Here is a 10,743-nt window from a genome sequence, read left to right as displayed (position 1 = left end):
TCTGTAGGCTAAGTTTTGATATTCTTTGCTACCTGGCTTATAATGACTCTATAAGGAAAAGTCCATGTCACTCAGTTCTATGATGATGGTAAAGCAATTCTGTGGGTGCGTGTTAGCTTAGTCTCAGATATTCACAGTGCATATACCACACTTCTGAGAAGAGATATTGTGGAAAAGCTGTTTTTCCTCTATGTCACTTTTTTCTTCTTTGCTCACAGATCCTCTTAGAGAAGGATGGCTCGTGGAAATGGCTCTTTCATTACTCAATTCATTTTGGTGGGATTAACAGATCAACCAGATCTCAAGCTCCCTCTGTTCTTCTTATTTCTAGTAATGTATATTGTCACTGTGTTGGGAAATATGGGTTTGATAACTATAATTGGGCTGAATTCATACCTACACACGCCCATGTATTTTTTCCTTTTTAATTTATCTTTCATAGATTTATTTTATTCTTCTACCTTTACACCCAAAATGCTAGTTAACTTCATATTTAAGCAGAATATTATCTCCTACATGGGTTGCATGACACAGCTTTACTTTTTCTGCTTTTTTAGTATTTCTGAATGCTATGTGCTGACATCAATGGCCTATGATCGCTATGTGGCCATCCGTAAACCACTTTTGTATAGCGTTGTCATGTCCCCTAAAGTGTGTTCCAGCCTTATGCTTGGTTCATATTTTATGGCATTTTCTGGTGCCACGGCCCACACTGGATGTATGCTGAGACTGACCTTCTGTGATGCAAATACCATCAACCATTATTTGTGTGACATCTTCCCTCTGCTCCAGCTCTCGTGCACGAGCACCTACGTCAATGAGCTGGAAGTTTTCATTGTGGGGGGCATCAATGTCATTGTGCCCAGTGTCGCCATTTTTGTCTCTTACGGTTTCATCCTCTCCAGCATCCTCCACATCAGTTCCACAGAGGGCAGGTCCAAAGCATTCGGTACCTGCAGTTCCCACATTATTGCTGTTTCTCTCTTCTTTGGATCAGCTGCATTTATGTATCTCAAACCATCTTCTGCTGTGTCTATGGGTGAGGGAAAAATCTCTTCTGTCTTTTACACCAATACAGTTCCCTTGATGAATCCCTTAATTTATAGTTTGAGGAACAAAGATGTCAAAATTGCTCTGAGAAAAACCCTCAGTATGAGGAGGTTTTAATCAGAAACAGTATCTGTCTGTGCATTTAGTCCCAAGAAAGGGAGATTCTGTGTGTTTAAAATACTTTTAGTGGCAGCCTTCTTATCTTTTTTTTCTTAACATGGTGAAGGAAATTTGCATTTTTATATCTAAGTCTTCTTCTTTCTTCACCAATTGCACAGTATCTTCTCCAACTTTTTTGTACTTATTAATAACGTTAAGTAAGAAATACATTACCTCTGTCTTTTTATTGTCATTTTGAATTTTTTTTTCCACTAGGAAAAGATGAATGGTCTCTAAATGACTGAATTAGGTAACACTAGCGTGACATTCTATTAATAGGCATGTTCCTATCTGTTGCTCCCTATTAGAAGCATGAATCAGATACTTTGTTTCCCCTTTTATCTTTCCATTCTCTAATTGGAAAGAAAATGTCCTTTAAATGCCAAAGATTGAAGGTGCATAAAGACTATCAATTACAATCCATTTTGTGTCTATAAACATTTTGTATCAAGCTTCTTTTGGCAAAGAGTTTTCTTTTTTACCTTTTTATATCAAACTGGCTCACAACAGATTGTCAAAATATATGTTTTGCATGGATGTAAATGAGAATGTTAGAGTGGTTAATGATTTACATAAAGTCACACAGCTTCAAAAGAAAAAATCTAAACTAAACTCTTAGCCTCTGATTTCAAGTGTATTTATTACTCTTAAGTATACACTGTATCTTCTTCACTTATTATTTCTGTTTTAGTAGGCATGGAATATGCTAAATCATTTCTAATTTCATAGTTTGCTGAGCTTTATTCCAGGATGATATATGAATTTCTCTCAGACCAGGTATTCCTTTCTTTGGTTTTTGTTTAGCCAAACAGTTTGATGGTTCTTTTTATTGGAAAATGGAGACCTTTCGAACTAGTATATTGGTGAGTTGACTGGCTCAGATAGGAAGGTTACTTTTTCTGCAAAATGAAAAAACTGCATTTGGAATATTTACAAGTGTTTGTATTTTATATAACAGAGCATGGGAGATAAGGAGGCTACAAACGTGCCATTAAATCAGGACTCCGTAAGACATATGGCCAATAAATACAATCTCTCCATGTGGGGAGTTGTCATGAGGATTAGGAACTTCATTTCATTCTGAAATTATATCCTGTTCTGTAGAGTACTGTGAATATATTTCACTGTCCTTAAATCTTTGGTAAAACTATAGGCACAAGTATAGTAGTAGTGCTTTTGGGAATGAAGGTGAAAAACCTGTGGCCCCATTTTGGGAGGTGCGTAGAGAGAGAGCAGCAGCTAAAGGAGATTTTTAATAAGAGGTATTGAAACTCAAATTAGGAAGAATTTATAAAGTAAAAGATTGGACAGTGAAAGCCCCTACTTATGACTCTCTCCTTTCTGGAAAGCCCTAGAAATGTTATGAAGATCATAGAATTTCTCTGGAAAAATTGAAAGCTTAAATTATTTGATTTTGAAAAGTTATATTGACAGGGCTGGGGGACCTGGCAACAACTAAATCACTCCTGTTTTTGTTGGCTTCGATATGCTACTTCCATGTGGATTTTTAGGTACAAAATCTTCAAATTGCAGCAGTGACAACTTGAAAGAAATATTTGGTTAATGAATCAAATTGTAACATGTCTTTATTGGAAAATCTGTTGGATTTTTTTTATAAAAATGCAAAAAATGGTACTCAAAATCCTCAATATGATGTGTCAGTGACAGTGTGAATGTTTTCTAAGATACCTGCAATAATATTCATTATTTAACACTTTCCTAGTCTCTACTCAATATTTAGCTAATTTGAAATCTGTCATAGCTAGTTTTTGGCTTGTTTGATTTTTTGTAGACGTTTGGCATTACTAACTCCTTCACTTACAGTTTTAAAAGACCACAAATATCCCATTCTTTAAAGATTTTATTTTTTTTTCCTTTTTCTCCCCAAAGCCCCACAGTACGTAGTTGTATATTCTTCATTGTGGGCCCTTCTAGTTGTGGCAAATATCCCATTCTTTAATCTCAGTATCAACATGTTTCTTGTTAACTTTACAAGTTCTATTTACATATATTTATATAAAATAGTTGATCTTGGTTGCTGTTTCCTTTGCTTTTTTTTTTCTTTTTTACTTACTGTTCCTTTTGATAAACTTGTTTTTTCTTATAGGAAGAAATGTGTGTCTAAACAAGTAAATATATCTGAGCCATTTGGAAACCTATGTAGATATTTCAGAGGTGCATCCACTCTGTTATGAATTTTATCAAGATTTGAAGTTTCCCAGGAGAAGGTTAAACTTGGTCACTAGTTTTTCATTTCATGAGCCTGAAAATTCAAATGAAATCTCTTCATTTTCAGAAAAGATAAACTGGTTTTAAAATTTTTTATCTTTAACTAATGTGAAAAAAATAATAAAATAGTTTAAATACAGTTATAATAATTAAGGGTTGTAACTTTTTAAAAGGGGCAAACTAGTTTAGCAGCTTAAGTACATTTTAGTTAGCAATAAACACTACATATCTATCTATTTTGACTTTTTTCAAAATGAGCAATCAAGTCGGGGTACTTTACATGAACAACATAGTTATCCTTAGTAGATTTTGTACTTTTGTGTTAGGTGAATGGAACTGGCAAGTTTTGAGGGAAGATATGATTATATGAAAATTGTCACAGCTGAAAGTCAAACAGGTAAGCTAAGGAAGTCACCTATTCCTGAGTGCTAGGACAGAGCTATTTCTGAAGAAACATGAAAGACTAGAACTAGAAAGGGACAAGTATAAAATAATGGACAAAGAAAAGAGCTTACTCAGCACTGACATGTTGATGAGGAAATGTGAAGAAATTACCATTAATTTGATAGAATTCAGTCTGGAATCTATGGATTAAACTTCCGAATTAGTAAAGCCTGGTAAAGCTGAGATTCAATGATATATTTCAATTTGCTCTTGCATTATTCAGACGATAACCTTCTAATATCCTCTCAACAGCCACAAAAGAGCTCTTAGTCCCTAAATTTTTAAAACTCTTCTTGGTCTTAAAGGAAAGCGCACACTATAGGTAATTTCATCAATAAATTGTGATCTTTGTTTATTGAAACTGAAGTTTGGAATTTTGTTTCATTAATAAAGTTGATAAGTGTGATAGAATTCAAAGTGCTTTGTAATCAACTGTCTATTAAACTCTAGAGAGCGAAAAATTGTCTTTCAAATTTCAGAAAATTGGTGCTGTAGTTGATGTAATTTTGATATTTTACCCATTCTTTTTCTCCTGCTTGGATCCACCACCTCCTAATTTTCCTTACCCTATTACCCGTTCATCCCACCTTCTCAGAGGCATTTTCTGATTCCCAAAGACTTGATGAGGGCTTCCTTCTTTGCCTTGTATCCCATTGGTGTTTGTTCTACTATAGCATGTATTTCATTGCTTTATAAATGCTTTTTACATTTATTTGTCAATCTCAATAAAGAAGTAAAACTAGAAGCAGATTTTTCCCCTGTTGAAATGAATCAGTTTTTGACTAGAGCGCAATAAAAAAGTATGGATTAAACAAAACCATGTTTTAATGCCACCACTTGTATTACAGGCATAGGGAAGAAAATGGAGTTAAGACTTTACACTTTCTCATCACTCTAAGTGATGTACATATATACTCACTGAGGATGGTAAGTGGAGCTGACTTAGCAGTCTGAGAGGCTCAAGAAACTGGGCTTTTCTTCTGTTAAGGGAGGAAACAAACTGAAAACTACTATCAGACAGTCTTGGCAGATTTAAGTCTTATTATCTTTGATACCCTGGAGACAGATGTCTAATTTGACTCTTATGGGGCCAACTAGATATAGTCCTGACACTTGCAGAGAGTTGCCAGACATTCAGGGGCTCACATGTCCATGCTTAAATCATATATACAGATATATATGCATATACGACAGTCTCCCCTAATCTGCAGTTTCACTTTCTATGGTTTCTGTTACCTGTGGTCAACTGCCATCTGAAAATATTAAATGGAAAATTACAGAAATAAACAATTCATAAGTTTTAAATTGTAGGCCATTCTGAGTAGAGTGATGAAATCTTGCACTGTCCTTCCCCATCTTGCCCGTGAAGTGAATCATCTCTTTATCCAGTGTATCCACATTGTACACATTGCCTTCCCATTAGTTACTTAGTAGCCACCTTGGTTATCGGATCAACTGTCATGGTATCACAGTGCTTGTGTTCAAGTAACCCTTATTTTATGTAATAATGGCCCTAAAGTACAAGAGTAGTGATGCAGGCAGATCAGATATGTAAAAAAGAAGTCATAAAGTGCTTCCTTTAAGTGAAAACGTGAACATCTTTGACTTAATAAGGAAAGAAAAAATAGTATGCTGAGGTGGCTATCTATGGTGAGAACAAATCTTCTATTATGAAATAGTGAAGAAGAAAAAAGAAATTGAGGCTAGTTTTTCTATTGACCTCAAGCTGTGAAAATTACAGTCACAGTGCGTGATAAGTGTTTAGTTAAGATAGAATTTGGTACTCTCTGTGGTTTCAGACATCCACTAGGGGTCTTGGAAAATATCCTCCATGGATAACGGGAGACTAGTGTACATACATTAATATATATATGTGTGTATATATACATATATATGTGTGTGTGTTTATATAAAACAATTTGAATTTTAGAAACTATTCAATAAAAAAACTTTAGGTTTTGAATTTAGTTTTACCTAAACACCATTAAATTTGGGATTATCTATTTTTATCAACAAACTGAGTCTCTATATCTAGGTTGTTGCTTAATTTTACCCTTTTCCCCTACTCAGCTTTGACTTAGAACTGTTAGCAATATGTTAGTTGACAACTCTAAGGCTAGATCTATGTCCATGTTTAGAATTTTTTTAAAATGAATTTTCTGAGATACACTAGGTTACAAATACTTTATCCAAATAAAGAGGAAATTGAACAGGAAATTTAAAAAGAAATAAATATTGGAGAACCATGTCCCCTGAGTGGGGAATATTTCAACAGATGTATTGTGTTTATCCATGAACTTGATCAGTTTTAGGACCACAAGTTTTCTCTAATTTTAAAATAAAAACATTTTATTTAAGTACTAGTTCTTAAAGAAACTCCTTAAATAGAATATTTTAGAGCAAATGAAATTAATTTTTCATTTTAGGAGACAACATCATAGCAGCAATACCCCAATTCCCTGGCTTCTAAAAAGGAGAAGCAATCTAAAGAGAAGGAAAACTCATGTCAAGGAACGTGTTAAACATGGAGGATACGAAGATAAATCAGACAGGGATACTAATTCATCGAAAAGGTCATGTTTAAAGTGGAGTTTTGCAAAAATTTCATCTTAGGGAAGAGTAATGGCTATGCAAACCCCCTAAGGTGCTACTTTTGGCATGTTTGAAAAACAGTAAAGGCTACTGTACTGAATGAAAGGAGTGAGAAAGATTGTCAAAGGAGACAAGGACAGAGATGTAACATGGGGCAAGATCACATTGGATCTTGTAGGCAGCTGTGAAATGTGAGCTTTTTCTTTCAGTGAAATGAGTACAGGAGTTTAACACATAATCTGACTTATGTTTTTAAAAGATAATCCTAGTTTCTTTTTTGGGGAATAAGCCATGGAAGGCAATGGATAAAGCAGAGATCCAGCTAGGAGAGCTTTGCAGTAATTCTAGTAGGAAGATTGGTTTCTCAAATCAAAGTGGTAGTGACATAGGTGGGATGTACCTTGTGATTATGTACATACTATATGTTTCAATTTAGTCATATTTTACTGCATAAAATTTGGAAACCTTCTTTGCAAATGATATCTTAAGCAAATTAGTGGATGGTAGTGGGTTAGGAAAAAATACAGCTTAATTGTAGGTAACAGAAATAGGATTAATATATATTGTATTCAACAATTGGTCAACAAATGAGAACAACCTCACAGAAAGTGGGGAAAGAAAATAAATTGACAAGCCATATAAAAGCAAATTCAAATGGTTTAAATATTTATGAAAAGCTGCTTGAGCTCAATAATAGAAGAATGCATATTAGAAAAATTGGAGAAGGAAAGCAAGTCCTACACATTCTCTGTGGGAATGTGAATTATTATAGCCTTTGAGAAAAACATTTGACTATATATTAAACTGAAAGACAACTATATGACATTTTATTTCATCAAAATAAAAATACTGGCATATAATGTGTAAGTATAATGAAGGCTTATTTCAGCATTGCTTTTCATGGTAAAACCTGAAAATACAGAGGTTTTCTATCAATGTGAGATGGTTGGATAAGAAAGTGAAAGGATAAAAAATGACTATTCCAGAGTTTTTATCATAAACTGATGTTGAATCTTGTCAAATTCTTTCTCTGTGTCTATAGAGATAATTGTGTGATGATGAAAACTCTCAAAAAAGTGGGTACTGGAGGAAAATACCTCGACATAATAAGGACTGTATGTGACAAACCCAAACATCAGACTCAATGGTGAAAAACTGAAAGCTATTCCTCTAAGAATAGGAATAATTCAAGGATGCCCATCTCACCACTCCTATTCACCATAGTATTGGAAGTCTTAGCCAGATCGATTAGGGAAGAATAAGAAATAATAGGCATCCAAATTGGAAAGAAGTAAAACTGTGACTGTTTATGGATGACATGGTTCTATATATAGAAAACCCTCAAGAATCCACCAAAAAACTATGAGAAACAATTAATAAATACTGTAAAGTTGCAGGTTACAAAATCAACATACACAAGTCAGTTGTACTTTTATACACTAACAATGAACTAGCAGAAAGAGAAATTAAGAAAAGAATCCCATTTACAATTTCAACAAAAAGAATAATGTATGCGGGAATAAATTTAACCAAGTAGGTAAAATATGTATATGGTGAAAACTATAAGACGTTATTGAAAGAAATTGAAAAATTATATAAAGAAATGGAAAAATATCTCATTCTCATGGATTGGAAGAATAAACATAGTCAAAATTTCAATATTACCTAAAGCAATCTACAGATTCAATGCAATTCCCAGTCAGAATCCCAACGACATTTTCCATGGAACTAGAACAAAGAATCCTAAAATTTACATGGAACAAAAAAGTCTGAATAGCCAAAGCCATGCTGAGAAAAAAGAACAAAGCTGGAGATATCACACTCTCTGAATTCAAAATATACTAAAGCTATAGTAATCAAAACAACTTGATAATCTCCAAAAAACAGACATGTAGAACAATAGAAAAGAATTAGGAGCCCAGAAATAAAACTAAACATCTATGGACAGCTAATCTTTGACAAAAGAGCCAAAACAAACAATAAAGAAAGGAAAATCTCTTCAAATGGTGTTGTGAAAACATAACAGCCACAAGCAAAAGAATGAAAGTAGACCATTATCTTACATCACACACAAAAATTAACACAAAATGGATTAAAGACTTGAATCTAAGCCCTAAAACCATAAAACTCGTAGAAGAAAACATAGGCAGTGTCCGTTTGATCCTAACCTTAGCAGTATCTTTTTAAGTAGCATGTCTTCTCAGGCAAGAGAAACAAAATTAAAAATAAACAAATGGGAATATTTCAAAGTAAAATTTCTGCATGACAAAGGAAACCATCAACAAAGTGAAGAAACAACTCACTAACTGGGAGAAAATATTTGCAAATAACATACTCAGAAGGGCTTAATTTCCAGAATATAAAAAGAACTCATATAACTCAACACGAAACAAATGAGCAACCCGATCAAAAATGGGCTGCGGTTATGAACAGATGTTTTTCCAAAAAAGATATACAGATGGCCAACAGGCACATGAAAAGATGTTCATCATCACTAATTATTAGGAAAATGTAAATCAAAACTATGAGATATCACCTCATGTCTGTCAGAATACCTATATTTAATAAGAGAAAAAAATAAGTGTTGTAGAGGATATGGAAAAAAGGGAACACTCATACACTTCTGGTGGAAATGAAAACTGATGCAACCACTATAGAAAAGAGTATGGAGATTCCTCAAAAAATTAAGAATAGAACTACCATATGATCCAGCTATTCACTTCTGGGTATTAATATAAAGAGCATGAAAACTCTAATTCAAAAAGATGCATGCACCCCTATATTCACTGCTGCATTATTCACAGTAGCCAAGACTTGGGTGCAACACATGTGCCCATCAAAGGATGAATGGATAAAGAAGATATGGTGTATATATATACCATGGAATACTACTTAGCCATAAAAAAGATGAAATTGTGCTATTTGAGACAACATGGATGGGCCTTGAGGATATTATGCTAAACAAAATAGGTCAGACAAGGAAAGACAAATACTGTGTGATTTCACTCATGGTTGGAAGATACACAAAGAAACACATAGATAAGAACAGATTGGTGTTTACTAAAGAGGAAGGGGGTTGGAGTTAGGTGAAAAAGGTACTGGAGCACACATATATGGCAATAACTGGAAACAAGACTTTTGGTGGTGAACATGATGCAGTCTATACAGAAGCCAAAATATAATGAGGTACACCTGAAATTTATACAATGTTATAAGCCATTGTGACCTCAATAAAAATAATAAAAAATAGATATTCCATGCACATAATCAAAGAGAGTAAGCTGGCTATTCTAATATAAGATAAAACAGATATAAATGAAAAATTAGAAGAGACAGAGTACATTAATAAAAAGTTAAATAGAGCAAGAAAATATGAAAATTATAAACATTTACGTATCTAGTAACAGATCATGGTAATAGATGAGGCAAAAGCTGACAGAATTGAAGAAAGAAATAATTCTACAGTAATAGTTGGAGACTTCAATACTGACTCTCAATAAGGGATAGAACAAGGAGATAATTAAGAAAATAGAGAAATTTAGTAGCACAACAAACCAAACAGATGCATCAGAATACAAAATGTTAAGCCGAGTGCAGCAGAATACAAATTTTCACAATTGCACTTTGAATTTTTCCAGAATAGACCATAAATTAGGCCACAAATTAAGTCTCAATAGATTTAAAATTTAAATTTTATAAAAGATGTCTCCTCTGACAACAATGGGATGAAGTTTAAAATCAATAACAGAAGGAAAACTGGAAAACTCACAAATTTGCAGAAATTAAACAATGCACTCTTTGCAAGCCAATAGATCAAAAAAGAAATCACAGGGGAATTTAGAAAATACTTAGAGACAAATGAAATTAAAATTACAGCATACCAAAACATATAGGATACAGCAAATGCAGTGATAAGGGAGACATTTATAGCTATACGTATTTACATTGAAAAATAAGAAAGATCTCAATTCACCAACCTCACTTTACAACTTAAGGAACTAGGAAAAATAAGAACAAACTAAACAAAAAACTAGCAGAAAGAAAGAATTAATACACATTAAAACAAAGATTAACGAATTAGAGAATAGAAAAGAGACAGAGAAAATCAATAAATCCCAAAGTTAGTTCTCTGAAAAAAATCAACAAAATTGAGAAACTTTTACCTATATGGACTAAGATAAAAAGACTTAAATTACTAAAATCAGAAATGAGAGCGGGGACATTGTCAATGATTTTACAGAAATAAAAAGGATTATAAAGGAATGCTAT

General features: G+C 33.4%; 1 protein-coding gene across 1 annotated transcript; it reads left to right on the top strand.

The window, feature by feature from the left end:
• The first annotated feature begins 234 nt into the window (after positions 1–234).
• On the top strand, positions 235–1,167 carry OR8B1AA (olfactory receptor family 8 subfamily B member 1AA). The gene has a single exon (NM_001391535.1). It carries the CDS (start codon positions 235–237, stop codon positions 1,165–1,167), a length of 933 nt encoding a protein of 310 aa, NP_001378464.1.
• The last annotated feature ends 9,576 nt before the right edge of the window (positions 1,168–10,743 follow it).

Source organism: Equus caballus, chromosome 7 (genome assembly GCF_041296265.1).
Source record: "Equus caballus isolate H_3958 breed thoroughbred chromosome 7, TB-T2T, whole genome shotgun sequence".
Taxonomy (NCBI): domain Eukaryota; kingdom Metazoa; phylum Chordata; class Mammalia; order Perissodactyla; family Equidae; genus Equus; species Equus caballus.
The sequence above is the reverse complement of the archived record's forward strand: the minus strand, read 5'-3'. Positions and strand labels throughout refer to the sequence as shown.

Coding starts and splice junctions, on each gene's coding strand:
- OR8B1AA (NM_001391535.1), top strand. CDS start 235: ATGGCTCGTGGAAATGGCTCTTTCATTACTCAATTCATTTTGGTGGGA.